The sequence below is a fragment of the Phodopus roborovskii genome, unplaced genomic scaffold (genome assembly GCF_943737965.1).
Source record: "Phodopus roborovskii unplaced genomic scaffold, PHOROB, whole genome shotgun sequence".
Classification (NCBI taxonomy): Eukaryota; Metazoa; Chordata; class Mammalia; order Rodentia; family Cricetidae; genus Phodopus; species Phodopus roborovskii.
This window is the reverse complement of record NW_026126433.1, coordinates 41619603-41643811: the sequence shown is the minus strand read 5'-3', so window position 1 is coordinate 41643811 and position 24209 is coordinate 41619603. Positions and strand designations below refer to the sequence as shown.

General features: G+C 42.3%; 2 protein-coding genes and 4 non-coding genes across 6 annotated transcripts; 4 read left to right on the top strand and 2 right to left on the bottom strand.

Annotated features, from left to right (window-relative positions):
- The first annotated feature begins 1221 nt into the window (after positions 1 to 1221).
- Positions 1222 to 12975, top strand: Fcgr2a (Fc gamma receptor IIa). Its single transcript, XM_051186233.1, has 6 exons — positions 1222 to 1328; positions 6903 to 7028; positions 7703 to 7723; positions 8251 to 8508; positions 11370 to 11624; positions 12157 to 12975. The coding sequence occupies exons 2-6, from the start codon at positions 6962 to 6964 to the stop codon at positions 12339 to 12341; spliced, it is 786 nt and encodes a 261-aa protein (XP_051042190.1). The 5' UTR covers positions 1222 to 1328; positions 6903 to 6961; the 3' UTR covers positions 12342 to 12975.
- Positions 12531 to 17789, top strand: Hspa6 (heat shock protein family A (Hsp70) member 6). Its single transcript, XM_051185759.1, is given in 6 exon segments — positions 12531 to 12578; positions 16765 to 16936; positions 16939 to 17004; positions 17007 to 17105; positions 17108 to 17347; positions 17350 to 17789. Coding segments are annotated over 6 exon segments (1065 nt in total).
- On the bottom strand, positions 15934 to 16004 carry Trnag-gcc (transfer RNA glycine (anticodon GCC)). The gene has a single exon. It is a non-coding gene; the product is annotated as a tRNA-Gly (tRNA).
- A 4149-nt stretch (positions 17790 to 21938) lies between the features above and the next one.
- On the bottom strand, positions 21939 to 22021 carry Trnal-cag (transfer RNA leucine (anticodon CAG)). The gene has a single exon. It is a non-coding gene; the product is annotated as a tRNA-Leu (tRNA).
- A 533-nt stretch (positions 22022 to 22554) lies between these two features.
- On the top strand, positions 22555 to 22626 carry Trnag-ucc (transfer RNA glycine (anticodon UCC)). Its single transcript has one exon. It is a non-coding gene; the product is annotated as a tRNA-Gly (tRNA).
- Positions 22627 to 23360: 734 nt separating this feature from the next.
- Positions 23361 to 23432, top strand: Trnad-guc (transfer RNA aspartic acid (anticodon GUC)). The gene has a single exon. It is a non-coding gene; the product is annotated as a tRNA-Asp (tRNA).
- The last annotated feature ends 777 nt before the right edge of the window (positions 23433 to 24209 follow it).

The following is a 24209-nucleotide window of genomic DNA, read 5'->3' as shown; positions in this document are numbered from 1 at the left end:
AATAAATACAAGAAGGCTTATTCTTACTTATAACTGCCCGGCCTTAGCTTGGCTTATTTCAGGCCAGCTTTCCTGAACTTAAATTATCCAGTCTGTCCTCTGGACTTCTACCTTTTAGCATTCTGTCTACATGCCTTTCCTTCTTACTGGCCGGCCATGCGGTCAGGTGGCTGGGCCCTGGTGTCCTCCTCCCCTTCTCCTCTCACTCCTCACCTTTCTTCTTCTGCCATTTCTTCTCTCCGCCTGGCAGCCCCGCCAACTCCTGTCCCGCCAGGCTAATGACGGGCCATCTCTTCATTAGACCAGCCAGGTGATACAGGCAGCAAAAGAACAAAAGCAGCACATCTCTGCAGGTTTAACAAATATTTTGCAGAGCAAACGAAGGGAACGCATCTAAAAGTAATATGGCATGGCACAGCAAAGAAATCCATAGATGCTGTTAGAACTCTGGAACATTTCGAACCTTCAAAGTTCAGTCTCTTTAAACCAACCAGAGTCTCTTTCAAAGGTCCCTCGTCGATTGCTTTGTCCCTTCGCTGTGCTACCCATGGGCTTCTGTAAATTCCAATTTCAAAAAAAAAAAAAAAAAAGTTGGTTTTTGTTTTTTTGTTGTTGTCGTTTGTTTGTTTTTAACACCTTTTTCTTTTCCAAGGTAAACATGTTTTGCGGCGAGATCAAAGCAGAATGGGGGCGCGATCGTGATCACAGGAAAGCAAAACCAAAGTCCGACACTGTTCAAAGCCCAGTTTCTGTCATCTCCAGTTCACTAGCTGTCTTGTGAGTGATGGAGGGCGTTGGCATTCACACTTCTGTAGGCCTGTGGTCCACAGCCCTTGCATGTGGCTTGTCTAGGTCCTGCAACGAAGGGGACTGGGACCAGGGAGCACCCAGTAACTCCTTGAGGGGAGTGGTCACCACTTGGAGTCGCTGGCCCACTGCCCAGGCAGCCTGCTCCTACACCTGGCTTGCCAGGTGGTCTGCAAGGTACCCGCGGGCCCGGTGGGGGGTGGGCATGCCAGGCAGCGGGCGTTGGGCCAGGGGACAGCTCCCTCGGGGCCGCCCTTCCGGCTGAAAAAACGATGACATGTTTTTCTGCCGGGTACCCGGTATCCTGTGTGGTAGGCGTGGTTAGTTACCACTATACTAAGGAGGTTAACTTCTTTTCTTTCATGATTCTTTCCTCAGTGTGACAAGCCCGTTAGGCCAGCCAGTCTCTAAAGAGGACTTCCTCCTGTGGATGTTGGCCAGAAAGACCCTCCCAACAGGACTCGGATCCTGGGCTCTGTGAGACTACCGTGTGGCTTCCTCTGTCCCACCGGGCCTGTGAGGTAAGAAGTGGCTACAAGTCTCACACATGCTCTTGTAATTGGCTGGTCGGGGCCCTGAGTGTTGTAGCGTTGAGTGTTGTGTTAAGGGCAATTCCTAACAGTAATTTCTACTTTTAGGGACTTTTGTGTGTAGGAGTTTGGTTTCTGTACTCTGAGGCACCGAGACAGCTAGCCTGACATTGTAGGCAGAGCATATTCTAGGCACGAGCCTAAAAGTGTTGTATTCCTGGAATCCTCAGGTGACTTTCCAAGTGTAATCTTTGACAAAAAGGGCAATAAGCAACAGGCAGAAAAGAAATCGGAGGCCAGTTCATATAGACTGTGAAAGTGTTAGCTTTTACTTCTAAACCACCAAATATTTTGGAACCTTTTTGCTTTTTAGGAATATCTTTTCCCATGCTCTGCTGAGACCAGACTGTACTATAGCAAGGATAGAAGGGAGAAGATGAGGGGGTGCAGGAGAGGTTGCAGCACTCTTTGGAGAAGATAGAGGCCTGTGCCGGAGTAGTGTGTAGAGTAGATGAAATGTGTTTAAAAAAAAAAAAAAAAATCTAGGTAAGTAGAACCACCAGATAAGGTAGCCTTCCTGACTAACTGGATATGGTAATAGAACTGAAATGGGAGGTTGGTGGATCCAACGATTTAAAAAAAAAAAAAAATCTACAAGTTTTACAGTTACTTATTTTACCATTTTGAAAGAGGGCTTAATGGTTTAAAACAACCCATGCTTTGGGGCTGGAGAAATGACTCAGGGGTTCAGAGTACTTCAGGTACTCCGAGTTCAGCTCTCAGTACCACCTGAGATTCAAAACTCAAGAGATCCAACACTTCCTTCTGGACCTTCAGGCACATGTACTCATATGCATGTACCCACACACAGACACCCATATCTAAAAAATTTTATAATTAGTATAATAAGAACAACCAGTTTCTTATTATCTCTTCAGAGTTAATAAAAACTGGGGGTAAATTGAACATTCTTGCCTCAAGCCTCCTGAGGTATGTGGAGCCTTTAGCGATTTGATTGTGGGAGGAAGGAAAGTGGAATTAAGTATCTCATGTTTCTTGTGTTTGCTGACAGAAACACGAGGAAGGGTTATAGCAGTAGACAAAGATAAGAGCATACCAGTGACGTAATGAGCATTGCTCTACAGGACATAGTAGTCATCTAGGGTTCCTTGGTGGTGTCTGTAATCAGAAGGTAGACATAAGCTATGCATTTGTCCTGAATTCCTTACACCAACTGATGAAACTAAAGTGGTCCAGAGACTCCCCATACACCCATCCACATCATCAAAGGACTGATTGCTTTGAGGGTTTAGTCCAGTGAACAGGGCTGAGCTAATCTCTGTATAAAACCAGGAGTTTTCTAAATCATTTTCCTCTACACATTTGATGTATAGTATATGTAGTAGCCACTACCCTTGAAATACTTAAAGTTGAGTCTAAACTGAAATATGTTGGAGGTAAAACAATATATGTTAGCTTTTCGGAAATTCAAAAGTGTAGCAGGCACACAAATGATTAGTTTTGGATGCTTGGCCTTAGCTCTTATTTTAATCTGTTTTTCTTTATCTACATTTTCACTCTGGGCTTTTTACCTTTCTTTATGTCTATCTTACTTTTCTGTGGTCTCTGTGTATGGCTGCCTGGCCTCTTGACAGCTGCCTGGCTTCTGACCCTGGACGTGTCCCTCTTTCTCCCTGGTTCTCTTTATTCCTTCTCTCCTCCCATGAGTCAAGATTCTTCCTATTTATTCTTTCTGTCCACCAAATATTCCTCTTCAGCCTAGCCATTCAGCTTTTTATTAGACCAGTCAGGAGCCTTAGGCAGGCAAGGTGAAACAGCAACACATCTTTACATAATTAAACAAATAATACAGCATAAACAAATGTAATACACCTTTACACAGTTAGAGTAACATCTCACAACCTAAACAGATGTAACACATCTTTACATAGTTAAAACAATATTCCACAACACTTCTAAACAAAAAGAAAGGTTTTAACTTTAACATAATAAGACTATATATAATAAGAACAATCATCAAGCAAGAATTATGTTTATACTATCTAGTCCATTTGTATTTTGGCAAAATCAAAGAAAATACTCTGTTATCTATCATATCTTGGTGAGTCCAAAGCTCTGTATCTAATTTACCTTCTGTAATATCTAAAGAAAACTATATGTAGTCTTCAACTCCATCAAAGATCACAGAAGAATATAGTATTACCAGAGAAAACAGGAAGTGCAGTGCAAGCCACTTCCAAAACAACAGACATCTTGCTGCCTGTTCAGTCACCCAAGGTTCCTCTGCAATGTTGAGGCATCCATCTTTGATCTACAGGCCTAGAAGATTTGGCAGACTTTTCAATGAAGAGGCAATTTTGAAGGATTTCCCCACATTTTTGGGCAAAGTTTGGCAGTCTTTGTGTCCTGCTTGTCCAATTTGTTCAGCATACTGTGAGCAGTTAAGGCAAGGTCTGTTTTTTGCCCAAATACCTAGCTTTGCCACAGTGGAAGCAAACTCCATTTGGAGGTTCTTTTTGTGGATCGTCCTTTCTAAAGTAAATTGGTACTGCCAGGAGCAGACATATCTTACTGTCATAAAAATCTTTAGATTATTATATATGTTAAATGGCATATTCTGTAGATCTCTGAAGTGTTTGAAGATCACCTAAAGTATATCTCCAAATGATCTTGAAAACACACATAATGTGCCTGCAAGTTCGATCATTATAGATGACTAACTACTAACCTGCATTTTTAAAATTATACATTATATTTTTTAATGAACTGCATAAGCACAATGCGAAAGCATAGAAACATACATGCAGTGTAACAAAATTAACTTAAAATTTGTGTCAAGATACCAAAATTCATACCAATGTAAAATATTTGATGTTAATAATTGTCTTTTTATCCTATATTCCCCCTAAATGATGACAGACATCCATAATCCATCGGATGATCAAAAACCACCCACCCAACCTCTTGGAAATGTGGATATTGTATTCTCTAGACTGTTTCCTGTTCTATGTGGATGACAACATCTTTAGGGAACCTGAGAAAATTTAGATAATGGTTAAGTTCTAAGAAGACTAGCTATAAGTTTTGTTGTTCAGTCTCTGTGCAATGGGAAAGCACAAGGCTTATCTGTAGTCCTGGCTAGAATAGTCTGTAAGGCTGGACCATGTCAGCCAGCAGCCTGGAAGCTGCTCTGGATGCAGACCTCTGAGGGAACTGCAACAGAGACGCTCTGAGAGGCTGGATCACCTGGACCATCTGTTTCATTGCTCTGAAAACACTAACTTTCAAAGGTAACATACATATCTGCATTAACACAAGTATGGACTGTGCACAGTACACAAGTACACAAGCCAGCCAAACATGATTTTTTTTTTTTTTTTTTTTTTTAGTTTTATGCTTGAGCAGGTAAAATATACATAACCTGTCTTGTAGTTTTTCTAGGTTTATTTCTTTATGTCTGTAGCCAAGATTTTTAGAAGGTCTCCCCTGATCAAACCTGATGTCTATTAACCTTGAAGGATTCCACAGCTTCTTTTTATTGCCTGTGAAAACAAAAGCATAACTTCTTCCCCAACACAGTACATTTTCTGACTTCGATTTTAAAGTTAAGGCATCCATGAAGTATGTAGGTTGGCTTAATTTAGCAGTGCCTTTCAGCAGCTGCTGCTCTCTCATCAGCATTCAAGAAACTCAAAGTTAGCACAACTCCATACAGGATCCAGACTCCCCGTACATTTTCCTTCTTTATGTGTCCCCCCCCCCTTATATTACTCTACTCTTTCTTTAAAGACGTTATTATTTATAAACTGTCTACTTTTTTCTATGACTGTCTATGCCTATTTTTCTTTTCATTTCTAAGGCTACATACATTTTAAAACACAGTGTAACCTGTTTAGAATTTTGTTTTGTTTTTTGTTTTTTTCCCATCTGGACCAGTCTTTACTGTGTGTCTGTGGTCTCAGGAGCCAAACCTTAAACAGGCTTTGCACTGGTGGCTGACTCCACCTCATTCAGTTCAATGAAAGTCAAGCTTTAGGCCCCATGAACCTGGCTGAGAGTTGTGTTCAACTGGGAGCTGTAGTCAATCGCCCTAGCTCTTGGAAGTTGATGACCCTGTCCTGTGGCATTCTGGAGGAGGGAGAAGCTGTTACTACTTAGCATACCTGTATGGCAGAGCCTCTTAAAGGAGCTGTATCTTTTTTTCTTAGTCTTCTTTTTCTTTTGTAGTTTTCTCAAGCCCTAAGCTCCACATTGGAACAACAAGAAAGTGTGAAATACTGAAACATTCTGAAACATTCTGACCAAGGTTGTAAAGCATTTACAATTCTGCAAATGTGGGAGGGAGGCTAGCCTGAGGCATGACAAAAGGAAGATCACCAAACAGCCAACATCTCCCACAGAAAGATTCTGTTAATTTACATGACAACTAAACAAGCATGCTCAAGTTTCTTGACTTTTGTTCTGTCTGCTCTGTGAAACAGTTGTGATAATTCCAAGTACATTATGTCAGAGCTGAGTTGAAATTGTAGGAATCCTAGATGGTGTTGGAGATTTGTTTGGCATGGAAACCACTCCCCTCACCCCATATTTGGTGTCAGAAGTGTGTAGATGGTGAGTATATACACCAAAAAAGTATGTGTTTTAAAACATTTAGTGTGTGTGTGTGTGTGTGTGTGTGTGTGTGTGTGTGTGTGCATTCAGAACACAGAGAAAATCAGTTCTTTCCAACTACCATGTAGGTTTCAGAGGTGGAACGCTGGTCATCAGGCCTGGCAGTAAGTGCCTCTACCTATTGAGCCACCTTGCCCGCTCCCATTTTCCTCTTTTGAATAATATTTATGCTATTACAATTTCTTTATTAACAAATTTATCCTTTATACTTTAAAATGTCATTTTTGCTCTGGCTATGGTGTCACATGCCTTTAATCACCTCTCAGGTGGTTCAGGCAGACTGATCTCTGTGAGTTCAAGGTCAGCCGGGTCTATATAGTGAGTTCCATGTCAATCAGGGCTACATAGAGGGCAGTGTCTCAAAAAACAAAACAAAGACTCTCAATAACTTTCTTACATTTGGAGGGCAAGGTCAGACCTTTGTATATAGTATAGAGACATTCTTGAACTGTTTTCTTCAGATAATTATTCTTGTTGGGTTCCCCCCCCCCTTTCTAATGAGTCTTTCAATAACCTGTTTAGGAGGTCTTTATCTTACCTGGGTCAAAATTCCTTTGCCAAAACTCCCTTAGGACTTTCTGTATTGGCATGTGAGGCAGCACAGGAACTCGTGAAGGCAACCTAAAATCAAGGCCCCAGACACTAAATGGAGACTCTCTCCTCTATTTTCAGTGTTTTCCCTCAGTTTCCTTACTAGCAAACAGTAACTTGTGGTTTCCCCAAGGTTATAACGAAGGGCTATATGAAGAAAGTTATGTCTGTCAAGCAGATTCCACATCTTGTGTGCCCAGTAATTGTTAAGTTAGCAGAACCAGAGTCTGCTGACCCAAGATTGCCGAAGAACATGTGTCCATTTCCTTCCTCTTTCCTTAGATTATCTCCTAAACCCCATCAGACTCCGATCCAGCTCTTGAATAACTTTGAAGACGCAGATGTTTCAGAATGTACATTCTGGAAGCCAATGGCTGCTTCAACCACTGACAATTTTGCTGCTGTTTGGTGAGTAAGGGTCATTCTGAAACAGAACAATTTCAGTCTCTCCTAGCAAGTGGATTCCAGAGACCAGGACAGAGAAGCAGGCCTGAGTTAGAAGCTGGGGAGAGATAAAGAAGGGAAGAAAGCCAGGTCTGGTGGTACCTGCTTGTGATGCCAGCACTTGTGTGGTGGTGATGGGAACCAGGAGTTCAAGGATAGCCTCAGCTATAGTGAGTTCCAGTTCCAGGCCAACCTGGCTCCATGGGGACCCTGACAAAAGAGAGGGTTTTAGAGCTGGGTGTGGTGACCCAGGCCTTAGTCTTAGCAGTTAGGAGACAGAGGCAAGTGGTTAGTCTGGTCAACACAGTGAGTTCCAGGATAGCCAGAGTTACGTGGTGATACCATGTCTCAACAACAACAGGAGGATTCTAACTTCTTACTACTCTAGTGTCTTTTAAGTTCAGAATTGGCAGGTACTTTTACAGTTCCTGGAAAGTCTGTCTTGCGTCAAATGTTCGTACTTGCTTTGCAGCTGTACTAACCCCTTGGCAGGGTGAGGTGAGGAGGATACAAGAGGTAGAAACAGACTCTTGAGGTGGGGAAGAGGCTCCAAGCCCACCCTGACTTTCCTTATGCATGGTTCTATTTGCTTTCATCTGCTTCTGTTCCACACTGATCCCTTCTCTTCTTGTTTACAGCTCTTGCAGACAGGCAGACTGGTAAGTTTGTGCTTCCCCTGTTTTCACAGTGTTACTTCCTTACAATAAAATGCTTTATTTACTTTGTAGGGAAATGTCTGTGTTCTACCAAGCATCAGGCTTGGGTTCTGACTGGGCGGCTCTCTCACAGTAGGGTCTGGAACATAATCTTTGCTAAGATTCCAACTGGATTCCCCAGCAATCCAAGGGAAAGAGGCCATTGCAAGTACACAATTATTTTAATGGTCTGAAGATTGACTCCAGGACCTGGGTGGGGTGTTTTCTATAAGCTTCTACCATTGAGTTAAACCCAACCCCTCTCAAAAGTTATTTTGAAACAGAGTTGCTAAGTTGCCCACAAGTGGTCTTAAATGAATTAGTATGTTTCACAGTCAGATCTTAAATGTTTTATCCTTTCCATTGATAGATTACAGTTGTGAGTCATCATTCCCAGATCTTTACTGGATCAATGACAGGGACTCCCTTTTGGAATCCACAGTCTCTCAAAGTTTACTTGTTCACATTTCTTTTTGTTTGCCCACTCTCAGCCCACCTCCCGAAGGCTGTGGTGAAACTTGAGCCCCCATGGATCCAGGTGCTGAAGGAAGACAGTGTGACACTGAAGTGTGAAGGGACCCACAACCCGGGGAACTATTCCACCCAGTGGCTCCACAATGGGAAATCTATCTGGAGCCAGGTCCAGCCCAGCTACACGTTTAAAGCCTCAAACAATGACAGCGGAGAATACCAGTGCCAGATGGGGCAGACCGGCCTCAGCGACCCTGTACAACTGGGAGTGATTTCCGGTTAGTAGACACAGGCCCAGGAAGGAGTTGGGATACCAGGAAGTTGGGGGGTAGGGTGGGGTGCATCTGCTTTCTGCAAGGTTTGCAGGAAAAGGGGTCGCCTAGTTTCTGGGAAGCATCACTGAGAGTCTTCTTGAAAGATGTTTATCCACACATTTCCCTTTTCACCCACTCAGTTTAGTACTGTGTTGAGGGGACAGCTGTTATCTGGCTCAGTCCTGGTTGAGCAACAGGTTCAAGGTCACAGAAAGGTTGCTTCGAGAGAAACAGAAGGAAGTTCCCTGCTTGATAAACACCACTTCTGTGATGGCAGTGTGGGGACTCACGGAGACTGTAGGCAAGTAGGACCTGCAAAGACGGGAGCAGGCTTGATAAGTATGAGGAAACAGGAGGTGAAACCCCCGAGAGAAGAACCCAAATCCGGAAAATGAGGCCTGAGGTGAGGGAAAGGGAACTGGCTTGTAGAAAAGGATAGGCTGTGCGATGACTTTTATCCTTAAATGAGATGAAAGCCTATAAAGTAGTTTTTAAAACTTGTTTTTTGTTTGTTGTATAAAATGACATGTATTTGTAGAGGACAATATGTGACATCTTGTTATGTGTATATACTATTCAGTTTTTAAGTTGGATTAGGCATATTTATCACCTCAAGTATTTATCATTTCTTGATAGTATAAACATTGAAAAATCCTTAATGAACAGTACAGTACCGTTGTCTATAAATATCTTACTAAACAGAAGCACCTCAAAATGCCCTGCTCCTATCTGGCTATAAATCACTACCTGTTGATCAACCTTTCCCCCATTTCACCCTCTCCTCTCTTTTCTTCCCAGCCTCTGCTAACCACCATTCTACTCTCAACTTCTACGACATTGGCTATCTTCAATACTCTAATATGTGTAATATTGCATACTCACCTTCCTATGTCTGGCTTAACTCACTTAACATACTGATTTCTAGTCCATGTTGTCACAAGTAGGATTTATTCTTATGGCTTAATACTACTCCATTGAGTCATCAAGAGATGGTTTTAATTTAAGGAATATATATATATACATATACATATGTATATATATATATACACATATATATAAAATGAAAAAAATATACAAAAGAATATATATACATATACAAAGGAATATATATATATATAAAATGAAAAATATATATATAATGAAAATGCATTTGGACACTACTTCTATCCCACTTCAATATCTGAAAATATGAGAATGCTTTTAGTTTACTTCTGATCTACCTTCAGGGCACCTAAGCCCTGAAGATGGTACATGTAAGTACCTAGTGTTTTAGGTTCTCCTGTTTAATAACAAGAAGGTGATTTTACAAACCACTTTTGGGCTGAGTATGGTTGCACATGCATTCAATTCCTGCACTCTGGGGGCATAGGTAGGTGTATCTGTAGGTAGGTGTATCTCTGTAACTTCCAGATCAACCAGGGCTACATAGTGAGACTGTCTCAAAATAAAATAAAGTAAAATGTTTCTTTAAGGTCCCAATGCCAGAGCTACACAATAAATTGGAAGCCAGACTGGGCTAGATAAGGCCTCTCAAGAAAAGGAAAACAAGCCTTTAACCCCTGCAAGAGGCAGAGGCAGGAGATCTCTTTGAGTTCCAGGACAGCCAGAGCCACCATAGTGAATCCTGACAGATCTCAAAAACAAAATAATGCAAACAAACAGATCTTGCCTAATGGGGCATGATAGCTCTTACCTGTATGTAATACCAGCTGAGGCAGGAGGCTTGCTACTTGCTGGAAGTTTGAGGCTAGCCTTCATTACATAATGAGTCTTGACCATCCTGAGCTTCAGGGTCAAAACTCCTACATTGTCCCAAAGGGTCATATGCTTTCATTTTTTTTTTTTTTTTAAATATGGGTGTCTACTCAGGGTGTGTTATGCTTTCAAATGTTCATGTTCCAAGACTGAGATGTTGCAATTGAACCCCCCCCCCGGGGGGGTATAGTATTAGGAGGTGGTCCTTGGGGTGTTAACTAAGTCATGAAACTGGAGTTCTTATTATGGAGAATTCTGTAAGAGTTTCTATAAACTAGGAAGTGGACTCTCATCAGATGTAAACATTTCTGGCCTCTTGCTTTGGATGTCACAGACTTCAAAATTTTGAGAAGTAAATGTATATTGTGTATAAGCCATAGAAGTTATGCTTTGAACATTTGTTTATTAAGATAGAGCATCATGTAGCCCAGGCTAGACTCCAGCTCACTATCTAAGTGAGGGTGACCTTGAACTCCTGAACTTCATCCCAGGTTCTAGGATTTCAGACACTCATGCACTACCACATCTGGCTCATGGGTGCTTAGTGATTGGACTCTGTTAAGCAGCAAAGAGGCTTGCAATTATTCAGGCCCTACTCATTGCTAATATGGTTAATGACTACTTACCTCACTTTCTAAGATTAGTTCAAAAGTCATATCCTTAAATTAGTAATCCTAGTCCATAAAGACTATACTTGCAATACACTGAAGGATCCAGGATTCTATAACTCCTATAACTACTGAAATTAATGTATTTCCTGTATGAGTATAGTATTTTTAATCCATAAAACTGTTTTAAAAATTATTTTAACATCTCATAGATGCGATGTTTTTCCTGTGTGAGTCATGTGGGTCTGTGTAAGAGGCTGATGCAAGGGCTTTAGGGTTTTGTTTGTTTTTGCTTTTTGAGACATGTAGTTCAGGCTTGTTGTATAACTGAGGGTGACCTTGAACACACTTCCCAACTGGGTGCTATGAACTGAACCCAGGCCCTCATGCATGCATTCTACTGAGCCAGAGCTCCAGCCCCTTGATGTCTTACCCCTAGCACATTTTCTTTCCATCTTTCAGACTGGCTGTTGCTCCAGACCCCTCGATTGGTGTTTGAGGAAGGGGAGACCATCATGTTGCGGTGCCATAGTTGGAGGAACAAACTCATGACCAAAGTCATATTCTACAAGAATGGAAAATCTGTAAGATATCATCATTCCTTTGGCAACTTCTCCATCTCCAAGGCAAATCACAGCCACAGTGGTGATTATTACTGCACAGCACGTTTAGGAAGGACACAGTACTCATCAAAGCCTGTGACCATCACTGTCCAAGGTATGGGGACTCTGTTGGAAGGGAGTAGAGGAGATGGACAAAGGCTGAAGTTATATAGTCCCACATGGAGATCTAGGAATGCCACAGCAGCAAAGCTGGATGTGGAGGCAAAGAGGAGAGCTGTAAAGGCCTTGCCAAATGATGGCAAGTGGGGCTCAGCCCAGAGCTCCCCACTTGCAGGTGTTAGACGACAAGGCTATTGGGCATCAGTGAAACAGAGCCTTGCCATTGATACACAGTACACAGGTTCTCTACGTTCCTAGGCATTGATAAGCGCCAAAGTTTTTTTTTTTTTTTTTTACTTCTGTATCTCATACAGATGTGGCCATAGTCACCCTTTAGAAAATGCAGATTTAGCAACATATGGGGGACTGCTGAGAGATAAAGTCTATTGAAGGCTTCCTGACTTATGTATATGCTGTTGGCTTTACTTTAAGTACTTGTGATGACTTTGCACTAGGGATCTCACAGTTTATTCTGAATTCCTGTCTTAATGACTCATTTCTCCCAATTCTTCTGACTCTCCTACCAGGTTCAGCAACTACACCCGTTGTCTCTCTACTTTGGTACCATGCAGCTTTCTGCCTAGTGATGTGCCTCCTGTTTACAGTGGACACTGGCCTTTATTTCTATATACAGAGAAAACTTCAAATCCCAGCGGAGAAGTGGAGGAAAACCCTGTCAGTCAGAAAATGTCAGGCTCCTCAGGACAAGTGACATTGCATTGTATGGCATAACTACAGTGGCAACAGCGTTTTTTTTTTTTGTTGTTGTTGTTTTGTTTTTTGTTTTTTGTTTTTTGTTTTGTTTTGTTTTTCAGCCACACTGTTGCTTCTCTTACAGTTTTCCTTGAAAGCAACATAGAGCTAGGCCCAATGTGTGGTCCTGTAATTACAGCTACTTAGGATGTTGCAGCAGGAGGATCAGAAGTTCAAGGCCTGCCTAGGTGCCAGAGTGAGTATAAGGCTAGATTGGATAACTAAGTAAGATCCCATTTCAAGAAAAGTAGGCTGGGTAGGGAGTGTGTAGGTGTGTGTTTAGATGGCTCACCAGGAAAGGGCAACCACTGCTAACCCTGCCATAAGAGCAGAGTTTGAGCCTTGAAACCCAGATGACAGAAGAAGAGAACAAATTCCTGAAAGTTGTCCTCTGACCTCCACACACCCACGATGGCAGGTACACTTACTCTCTACATGCACACACAAAATAAGAGAAATTTAAATGTACTTTTTTTTTTTTTTTCAACAAGAAAGGGAGAAAAAAGAGGGCTGAGAATTGGTGGCAGAGCTGTTACTCAGTTTACATGATGTCCTGAGTTTGACCTCCAGCAATAAAACAAAAACCAATCTGGGCTAAGGATCTCCTTTTTGTGGCTTCTTTGCTCAAAATAATTTAAAAGCTTTCCCTTGTACTTAGAAGGAAATCTAATGACTTTTCAATGTTCTTTAAGATGAGATCATATGATCTTGCCCTTCTGATCTCATTTCCTCTGCTTTTTCTTGTCTATTCTTGGTTAGTTTTATTCTTTTGTGAACACAGCACCTTTACTTTCTGTTTCGGGGATGGCCTTGCTTACAGAAGCCCACATTCTGTTTCACTGTGCACTTGTCTTCCGTTTAAATAACAATTAGTCCAAGCAAAACTCAGACTGGGGCTTGATCCTCAGTGCTGGGAGGTGGAGACCAACGGGATGCATTCAGATTAAAAGGGATGATTGTAGCCATCCTGCAGCTTAGCAGCTCTGTGTCTCACCAATGCCCTTACTCCTCGTCCTTGAATTAAAGTCTCTGTAACTGCGAACTAAATAAACCTTTTTTTTTTTTTTTTTTAAATAAAGACCCTAGTCTCTTAGGCTTTACTGTAGCAACAGAAAACAATAAGATAATGTCTTTTGTTTTTACTCAAATGTCATCAGTGAGGGATTTTTGATTATTCAATAGTATAACCTTATTCCTCTACAACATTCCTAAATCTCCTCCTTTTTACTTATTTTTAATCAATGTAACTGTATGTTTGCTTGTTTAGTGTGTGACTTTCCTCTTCCATCAGTCTCTCTCTCCCCCTTCCTTCCTTCTTTCCTTCCTTCCTTCCTACCTTCCTTCCTTCCTTCCTTCCTACCTTCCTTCCTTCCTTCCTTCCTTCCTTCTGAAAGACCCCCAAGAGACCCCAAGAGTTTGGAGCCTGTCAGGGGGAAGGCCCTTGCCCCCAAGAGATAAGACCAGACCACTGGATGCAAGTGCAAGAGGTTGTTTATTGTTTACACAGGTACCTGTGGACGCTTCAGTCTTTCGGGGGACTGAGCGTGCTGAGGTTAAAACTCAGGCAGTTTATATAGGGTTGGGGTGGCAAGAAGCAGGCTTACAGAAACAGAAGCATGGTTACAGGGATTTCATTGTTTCATCTAAATGTAGCAGTTGTAGTTAACCAAGGATAGTTGGTTATTCGGGTTGGGCACAAAGAATACAAAGAATTCAGTTATGACTATCTCAGCATACTGGACACTGTCCTGCTGACCTTGTTTTGGTCCAAGCTGCAGACCACAGATATCTGGTTGGCGTTGGATGAGAGCAGCACCTGGTTCCCTCCTGTACTTTTCTCATAACTTGACCTTGGCAAATTAGCAAGAGCAATTTAAACAGGCAATAAGCATAGTGGGGGTCTTTCACTTCCTTCCTTCCTTCCTTTCTTTTTTTCCATTCCTCTTCCTCTCCTTCCTCCTCCTCCTTCTTGAGACAAATAACTCTGACTGTCCTAGAACTCACTATGTAGCCCAGGTTGGCCTACAAACTCACAGAAATCCACCTGCCTCTGCCTCCTGAGTGCTGGGATTAAAGGTGTGGGCCACACTGCCTGGCCATTTCCCCCCTTTTATCTTCTAAGATGCTGACCAGAATGCTAAGTGTGCTTGTCTGTGACACTTGCCTTTCTTACTGTTTTCTCAAAGACCTCTAACCTCTCTTTTTAGCTGCTTGTAGACCTCCATTGCTGACCTCAAAAGGTACAACTTCTCCATCTCCACCCTCCTGGCAGCTTCTGGGATTTGCAGTGGGTCTACTCTGTGGATTTCCCCCAACTTCTAATGAAATGGTCCTTGAGTTTCCTTATGAATTTGCTTTTAGGTTCTTCTATCCATGAGACTGAGAACTTGCAAAAGGGAACTCTGATTCTCTAGAAGAGGCTGGGTTTTCTGGCTTTCTGAGTCGGGTCTGGTCCCATTGCATCCCATCCCCACCCTCTCCCCCATGCTGTGCAGAGGCTTTTCCTGTGTATCTTCTGAGATTCTTGAATTGCTGATCCTTGAGTGCTTGAGGTGTCTCCTCTATCACCTATTGAGCTGAGATTTTTTTTTTCTTGCCTTTTAATTCTTTAACTGGCAGAGAAAATTAATTCGATCAAGACCCCTAGACTGCATCAATTTGGGAGATCCAGGTTTATATTCCCTGGTGAGGTGAGGTGGTGTGTGTGTGTGTGTGTGTGTGTGTGTGTGTGTGTGTGTGTGTGTGTGCTAGAGAGAGAAAGAGATCCCATTTTGAATTTGAATTTAAATATAAGTCCAACATCAGTCAAAATGTTCTGAATTAAAGAAAATGGGACACGAATAAAAGACTCAATTTTCAAAACCTCAGACAGTGGGAAGTTATACAGTTTCCCTGCTTGGTGAACTCACTTCAGCCTTTAGGGCAGTGGTCCTCAGCCTGTGGACCGCGACCTTCTTGGGAGGGTGGGGTGTAGAAGGACCCTTTCACAGGGGTCACATATCCGATGTCTTGTATATCAGATATTTACATTACGATTCATAACAGCGGCAAAATTACAGTTTTGAAGTTGCAACGAAAATAATGTTATGGTTGGGGTCACCAGAACATGAGGAACTACACTAAAGGGCTGCAGCATTATTAGGAAGGTTGAGAACCACTGCTTTAAGTTATGTGAGACTACAGCAATTTATTCTACATCTGAATCCTGAGGCCATTTCCGCCTAAGGGCGATAAAAACAAAACAAAACAAAACAAAAACAGGCTCAAAGATAAAAAACACAAAGTCTTTCCAAAACGCTCTGAGGACGATGCTCTTTGGGAGAGAAACTTTACAGGATTAGTATCAAAACACGGGAGTGAAACGCAGGTTTTCCTATGTGCGTTCCCAAGGGTTGGTGGGTTAGGTTCTCTACTCCCATGACCACAGCGTTAAGTCTGAGTTCCTCGGGAGGGAACGGGTGAAAACACTGTAGTCAAATCGAAAGAATCTGAGTTCCGGAGGAAGGCTGGAGAAAACAGGAAGTAGGCCTTGAAAACAAAAGATATACATATGCATTGGCCGGGAATCGAACCCGGGCCTCCCGCGTGGCAGGCGAGAATTCTACCACTGAACCACCAATGCCAGAGATAAACAACGCCTTTCAGTACTCCTATTTCACCTTATTTCTTCTCCTAGTTACACTTCTTATGTACTGAATTAATTTCTGAAAGCCGGCCTTCGTGGTTTAAGAATTAATTCTTTCAAGACAAGCCCCACACCACTATTTAAATTTTAGAAGCTTTGGTTCTGTTTGCGAGGCAACACGCGCCGGACTTTCTGAAGCTGGGGTGGGAGGGTATGGGGATGTCGGAGATGGGTTGGGTTGGGTGGAGGGGGCCCAGAGGAGTGGAGGGCGGACCTCGGCCTGGCTCCTGAGCAGAACCGCCCTCCAACTAGTAATAGGGAGAACTTGTTCACAGCATTGTTCCCTTGCCTTGGCGGCTGTCGCATACAGAAGCAGCCTGGAAGAACTGGAACTTTCTGTGTGGTTCTGTGCAGCAGCTCTGAACCCAAGTGGGGAATGGGGGTCAGCCACTCTGCTCTGTGCCTCTCTGGGCCGCTGGGTTCGAATTTTCTGCGGGAGTCAGCGCGGCTGGTTGTGGCTGGGTCGGAGGGCTCGGGTGGGAGCAGAAGGTGGGAGAAGGTTCTCGCCAGCGAGGGCAGGAGGAGGCGGGGCTCCCACATGGGATAAAAAGCCGGTGGCGCCGAAACTGACCGATCCCAGCTAGAATGGCCTGAGAGACAGCGAAAGAATGTTATTGCCGAGCAGTACCAACTCCCGCCACTTGGAGCGTCTCAGTCCTCTTCCAGCCTGACTGAGAGAAACCTTGTCTGTCCCTAGGGAAGCGGTACCTTGAAGATCAACTTCTTGTTCGAAGGTGTGAGCTTCTACACGTCCATCACTCATGCCCACTTTGAGGAACTGTATTCAGACCTTTTCTATAGCCCCCTGGAGCCTGTGGAGATGCCCCTGAGCGATGCCAAGTTGATCAAGGCCCAAACCCATGAGGTCATCCTATCGCTAAGGTGGAGAAGAATCTATAAGGCTTCTTCAACGTCAAGAATCTGAACAAGAACATTAACTGGATTAGCCTGTGGCCCATGGGGCTGCTATGCAGGTGGCTATGTGGATGGTAGACAAATGTAAGAAGGTGGATGTGGCTCCTTTGTCCCCTGGGGCTGGAGACGGTGAAGTGCCACTATCCTTACCAAACAGACCCAAACCTTCACTACTCTGACACGCAGCCTGAGTGGGGTCCCGATCCAGGTGCATGAGGGTGACAGGGTTGTGACGAAGAACAGCAGCCCGCTGGGCAGCTTTGAGCTCAGTAGCATTTCTCCTGCTCCACATGGGGTCCCCCAGGTCTAAGTAAATGTTGACATAGATGCCAATGGCATCTTAAGTGCGACAGCCACCGACAGGAGTCAGGCAAAGCTAACAAGATCACTGTCACCAATGACAAGGGCCAGCTCAGCAAGGAGGAGGTGGAGAGGATGGTGCATGGAACAGAACAGTACAAGACTGAGGGTGAGGTCCAGAGGGACAGAGTGGCTGCCAAGAACTTCCCGGAAGTCCATGTCTTCCACATAAAGAGTCCCTTGCAAGAAGATAGCCAACGGGAAAAGATTCCAGAAGAGGACAGATGCAAAGGGCAAGACAAGCATTAGGAAGTCCTGGGCCTGGTAGAGCACAACCGGTTGGCAGGCAAGGAGTGTATGCATCAGAAGAGGGTAATGAAATATACTTGTTGCTCCATCTTCTGTAGGTTTTATGTGGGGCCCAGTGTTCCCAGGGGTAGCAGTAGTGAGGTTCGAACTTGCCAGGGGAGGCCTAGTACTGACCCCATAACAGAGGAAGTCGATTGAATGACCTGTCATGATACATCATCTATGTCTGTAAGGGCTGTACTTAACGAGTTTTCTAGACTCTTCTATAACCCTACCTTATATATCTTCAGAGATTAATGGAGGTATCTTGCCCTGGAAGGTGGGAGCTTTCCTTCTCATTATGTTTTGCAGTTGAGGTCTGTGTTGTTTGATTTTGTTTGTTTGTTTTTAAGTTCATTTCTTGTCAGATGTGATGGTGCACAACTTTAATCCCAGCACTCAGGAGGCCCAGGCAGAACTATCTCTGAATTCAAGGCCATCCTGATCTACATAGCAAGTTCTAGGACAGCCAGGGCTATGTGGAGGGACCCTGTCTCAAAAAACAAACAAATAGACAAACCCACTTCTCCCATTTAAAAACAACAACAACAAACAAACAAAACAAAACAAAAAGCTATTTTGCCATGAATGTTCGTGTGGCATTTTGCCACTGCCTTTATCTATATTTCATTTAATTTGCAGTTGCATGAATTGAATTTTTTATGTGCAATGTAGTTGTAGATCTAATAAAGTTTTTTTTTTTTTTAAATCCCACTTTGTTTATATTCCAACCAGTTAAGTAGATGATCAGGCTCAGTTTTCAGAAGCATTTTTGGAGTAGATGTTGAAGGAGGTTGTGAAGGAAATCCACACGGCTATATGCAAGGTATCTTTCTTTAAAATTCATTCCGAGGCTAGACTGGTCAACAGAGCAATTTCCAGGACAGCCAAGGTTACACAGAGAAACCCTGTCTCAAAAAACCAAAAGCAGGATCCACTTTCATTATTTTTAATTGTGTGTGGAGGGGAAAGGGGGATATGCATATGAGTGCTGGTGCCCTTGGAGGCCAGAGGTATGGGATCCCCCTGGAGCTGGAGTTACAAGCAGTTGTGAACCATCTGATGTGGAATGTGAGACCCAAACTCAGGTCCTCTATAACAGCAATATGCACTCTTAACTGAACCTGGTCTTCAGCCCTTAAAATAATTTCTCCTTTCTTTCTTTTTTCAGCTTTGTATAGAAAGCACTGGGCTTTGTTATGGCATCTTCATGCATCCATACCTTTCTTCTTTCTTCTCACTCATTACTTCCCAACTACCCCCCCCCCCACACACACACACATACACAAAGCTGGTTCCTTTTCTTCCCATAGTTTCCCTTCTGCTTTCTTACTACATTATTTCATTGTTCCTTCCCCTATTTTACTTAAGATCTCTTCTTTTCTCATGTTCCCCTTTCCAGTTTTGTGACCACCCAAGTCTGCAGGTATGTTAGAGTAGGCCAGGGGAGGTAATCAAACTTAGATTAGTCCTGTCTCTGTGAGAGAAATAGCATGGTCTCATGTGGTTTCTGATGAGGTTAGGAGTGGAGCAGGAAGTTAATGATATCAACACACCAGACTGCTTAGCATTTCAGCTCTGCCATAAACTACTCCAGACTTCAATATTCCCTTCAACATAGTGGAATATGGCAATAGCACTCCTCTGTATTGTTGTGAGGGATCGATAGATGTAAGAGGTGGAGAAGAATGTTAGACATTTAGCACATTGCTGACAAACATAAGTTCTTACTAGTTATTCTTTGAGTATTGACTAGGTAACGGATATTTGGTACACACAACTAATCCAATAGCGATATCATGGGGCATTACTGTTATTACACACATAGCAGAAGTGTGAAAGTCAGAGGACAACTTTGTGGAGTTGGTTCTCGCCTTTAGGTAACTTTTGGATAGAACTCATTAGATTTCTGTGCTGAGCCATCTTATTTAGAGATGAATATTCTAAAGCACAGAGAGGTCAAACAATTTGATCAAGGACATATAGTTATTATAGGAATAGAGAGATGGATAGCTTGACTTAAAGACCCATTCTCAAGTGACTAAAACTGGGGAAATATCCTCCAGCTCAGCCAAGCAAATGGCAAGGATAAGCTTGCCTGGCTTCATTCCCATTCAGTCCATTCCACCTCTGTCTATTTCCTGAGCTGTGGGATGCTTCACCCACAGAAAGGAAAGTGAGCTTGCCTAGAGCAATGCTTCATTATATTGAGTCGGATAATCTCTTTCTGGTAGAGAGGTTACACTAACAAGCTACTTGTCCCTGGATGTCATTTTTAACTGTGTTATTTGTTTATCTGAATTTGATCCACATGCTTTGCAATCTGGCTTTACATTAAAATCAACTGTTAGTGTGTGTGTGTGGGGGGGGGAGCATTGAAGACAGGTCAAGAAAGAGAGTTGCATAAAGCAACCCCCTTCCTTTCTTTTTAACTTATAACATTAACTACTTCAACTTGTTCTTCTAGGGAGGGATGATGATGTGGAATTTCAGGATTCTTAGCATTCAACAGCATACTTTTCTCTTTTAAGCATATATATATGTATATATGCTTAAATATATACATATTTGTTGTAAAAAAACACCCCCAAATCCTCCAAAATGGGTAGTATTAATTTTCTATAGCAAAATTTAAGTAAATTAAGTTCTGCATCTATTTTCAAGTGGCCATTGCTGACCATTTTGGTTTAGTTTGTTTGAAAAGTTTCTTATGTAACTGGCCATTACAGACCTTTCGGTTGTATGATACAGTCTTAGGGCGTTTGCGTAGCCTTAGGAACTAACCTGTCAGGAGGCAATAAGGGAATGAAGAAAAGACAAATAAAAACATATAGATATGGACACCTAGAAAAGCTAGGGTCAAGTGGATTAGGCTCTTTGATAGAGAAACCACAACACCCAGGCAACTCAGTGTTTTTGTTATGTACAGTTAAACAGTGAGTGAGGTTATTGATACAGCTTAATGAGGAGGCAGACTAAAGTAATCTCACCAGGAGCAGTCTCTTTAGGGAGCAGTCTTAGGCCTTAAACATCCGGGGGAGAGAGTTATGGTGGGCCTTTTCTGTACATACCGTCAACATCTATACTCAGAGCAGAGGAAGGCTTTGCCATCCCTTTGAGCTTGTGTCTCCCACAGCCCTTGACATGGCTGTATCCATGTCAACCACACATATTCACTCAGGACTTCAATAACTCAGGACTTCCTCCACCCCTACAGTCTTATCTTTGATTATTATAAATCACAACTATGTTTACTCAATTCTTCAAACAATTAAAACAAATTAAATCAGCATACACACCCATTATTAAGAAATCAAATACTGCTATGGGTAGTTTATTGCCCTGTTTCCAATTCTTCCTCATAGGCAATCATTTTTTTTCTTTTTCTTTTTTAGTTTTTGAGTAATTTTATATTAATAGAGGAATTGCAAAGATACCATGAAAAATTACTACATATCTACCAGCCAACTTCTCCTAATGTTAAGATGTTATATAACCACGACACACCAAACGTCAGAAAAATGTCATTGGAAAACTATTACTAATTAAACTGTTGACTTTATCCAGGTTTCACATTTCCTACTAATGAGTCCCTTTTCTGTTTCAGAAGTCAATGTTGGACATCACATACACTGATTAATCATGCTTCCTAAACTCTTTATCCTGTGTGATAGTTCCACAGTGTTATTTTTCATGATTTTGAGGTTTTTATAGATAAGTTAGGTATTTTATAAATGATCTCTTACTTTTGATTTGTGTGATTTTATTTTTTTTAAATGTTATTTTTCTATGTGTATTTGTGAGCATTAGCCTGAGGCCAGAAGAGGGTACTGTTGGATTCCTAGAGCTTGAGTTACAGTTGGTGGTGAGGTGTCTGATATGGGTACTGACAACCAAGCTTAGGTCATCTGGAACAGCAGCAAGCGCACTTAACTGCTGAGACGTGTCTCCAGGCCTGACTGTCTAACTTAAAATATATTTTTATTAAATTTGTTCTTTTACAAGACATGTGCTTTCTTTGTGATCTCCTAGAAAAGAGGTGTCATGAAGACTAGTTTTCTCAGTTCTGCTGTATGAAATAGCACATCCGTTTAAACAGCAAATCTATTAAAATTAGGATTGGAGGTGGGGTTGGGAAAGGCGATAATTTTATGCTTACAAAGGTTTGATTGCATTTTTTCAGCATTGAAAGAGTTGGCGCAATTGTAACAAATTAAAAGATATTGGGTTTAGGGAATTTTTTAAATATTCTTTTTTCCAAAGCATAAACAACAGTGAAGGGATTGTGACAGGGAGAAAATGTGATATTGTCAGAAGTGGGATTCGAACCCACGCCTCCAGGGGAGACTGCGACCTGAACGCAGCGCCTTAGACCGCTCGGCCATCCTGACATGGGGGGAAACACTTTCCATACTTTCTTATAAGCTTATCAGTACTGTTGACGCAACTATCACCTGATTTCGTTTGTTTATGGTTTCAAATAAAAAGAAACACTAACTCTCCCGGAACGCTTTACAAAGCAAGAGAAGTGAAAGTGGGTTACAGGTCGTTTTTATCTCCCACTTCCTCATCACTTTAAATTTTTTATGTCTTCTGCGGACCGTGCGGTCTCCTCTTGTCCAGAGGACCGAGTCAGGCCAGGGAGGCTCTCCTACCGGTTACCTTCCTTCCTAACTCGCCTAAGCGAGGCCGGGCCGGGTGACTCTGGGTACTGCCTGGCGGAGCTAAGTGGGTGCGAAGCCCAGAGCTGGGAATGTAAGGTCGGACTGTGAGCAGCTGAGAAGCAGAGGAGGTGTTTTTCACCGGGTGGACGCTGGGTTTTCTCACGGGATCCACTCTTAGGCTGATAGAAGGCAGATTCAAGACGCCGTCGGCAAATTTCTCACTTGCATTAGGGAGACTAGAGTACCCTAGTATTTGTGCTGCGTTGGTGGTATAGTGGTGAGCATAGCTGCCTTCCAAGCAGTTGACCCGGGTTCGATTCCCGGCCAACGCATCTCATCTTTTTCCTTCCAGTCCCATACAGTATTCTATTTTGTATCTTTGAATAAAATCAGTCCCGTCAAATCCGGTCCGGATTATATTCCTGAAGATATTTCATCTTTTTTTATTTTGAGAATCTTCAGGGGTCTGGGATCTCTTGTTAGAATATCGTACACGCTTCGGAACAGAGTAGGCTTGAGCTTTTGAGCGTTTTGAAACCGGACCATGCGTATAAAAATCGCATTTTCAATTTTTATTTTAATTGAATTAATCGAAATATGTAATCAATGGAGCCATTAACTAATTGGCAAAAAAAAAAAAAAAAAAAAAAAAAAAAAAAAAAAAACCATTTAAACGGCTATTTATTTCGACTACCGTAGACTTTTAAAGCAGATTTATCAAGTTTTTTTTTATTGTTAAATTTGTTCTTTGATCATTTCACACATGTATACAATGACTTATTTACGTTCCTCACTCTTGTGATTCCTCCTTTCTCCCTTCAATCCCTTTTCGACTTTCGTGTCTTTTGTTTTGTGATCCACATACACTAACGAGGGACCTGTTTCTACTGTTGAATCTGGCTGTTAGAGATTGGCAGATACATGAGATTTTCACATTATCTTTGTTTTTTAGAGTCCTAATCCAGACAAAACAAAATTTTACTAAATTCCGGGGAGTGGGGGAGGGGGGGAAATTACTCCGAAATCCGTTTCTTGAGCACATACTTTGTACATGTCGTAGTAGTTGTCCTCGTTAGTATAGTGGTGAGTATCCCCGCCTGTCACGCGGGAGACCGGGGTTCGATTCCCCGACGGGGAGACTGTGTGCACTTTTCCTTATTCTTTCTACATTTTGGATCAGTCTTCCTGTTCAAGTCTAAGATATTAAGAACCTGTCTCTCTCTAACCAAATTAGTGGGGAAGGGGCAGGTCCTTTCCACTACTGCGCTGCAGGTGTGTAGATCACTTTTCCTTATTCTTTCTATATTTTGGATCAGTCTTCCTGTTCAAGTCTAAGATATTAAGAACCTGTCTCTCTCTAACCAAATTAGTGGGGAAGGGGCAGGTCCTTTCCACTACTGCGCTGCAGGTGTGTAGATCTGGGGAACAGCCCCCCACCCCTTCAAGTGACGACACGGGATAACAGAAATGTCCTGGCTGAACCTAGTACAGAAGGAGCCTTGGTTTCAGTGAAGATTGGAGGCTTGCCTTTTGTTTTAATGCTGGTTGCTTTAAATTACTATGGAGAAGCTGCTTTGGGGGAAATAATTTGGTTGCTTTGGTAAGATTTTGCTTTCTGCATCCATACATTAGATCCACGATCTCTGAGACCCTTTGCAGTATTAAAATCCTGCGAAGCACAGTCGCTTATAAGAATTTGTATAGTCAAGCAGATTTCCAGTTTCAGCTCTCTGACCTCAGACTGTTCAATCTGTTAAAGCCTCGGTTTTAGCATTTATTTTAATTACTTGGTTGTGTTAAGCTACATAATGACACCATAATTTCGCTAACAAGTTTCTTTTTTTTTTTACATTTATATTATTTCCAGTGAATTTTCCCCTATCTCTTCTGGTAGAGCTCTTTCTCTGTCTCCCCC

Bases quoted from the DNA above. Each gene is read 5' to 3' on its own strand.
- Fcgr2a (XM_051186233.1), top strand. From the start codon at position 6,962: ATGTTTCAGAATGTACATTCTGGAAGCCAATGGCTGCTTCAACCACTG. The intron at 8,509-11,369 runs GTTAGTAGACAC...TCCATCTTTCAG, and splicing joins ACAACTGGGAGTGATTTCCG to ACTGGCTGTTGCTCCAGACC. The intron at 11,625-12,156 runs GTATGGGGACTC...CTCTCCTACCAG, and splicing joins TGTGACCATCACTGTCCAAG to GTTCAGCAACTACACCCGTT.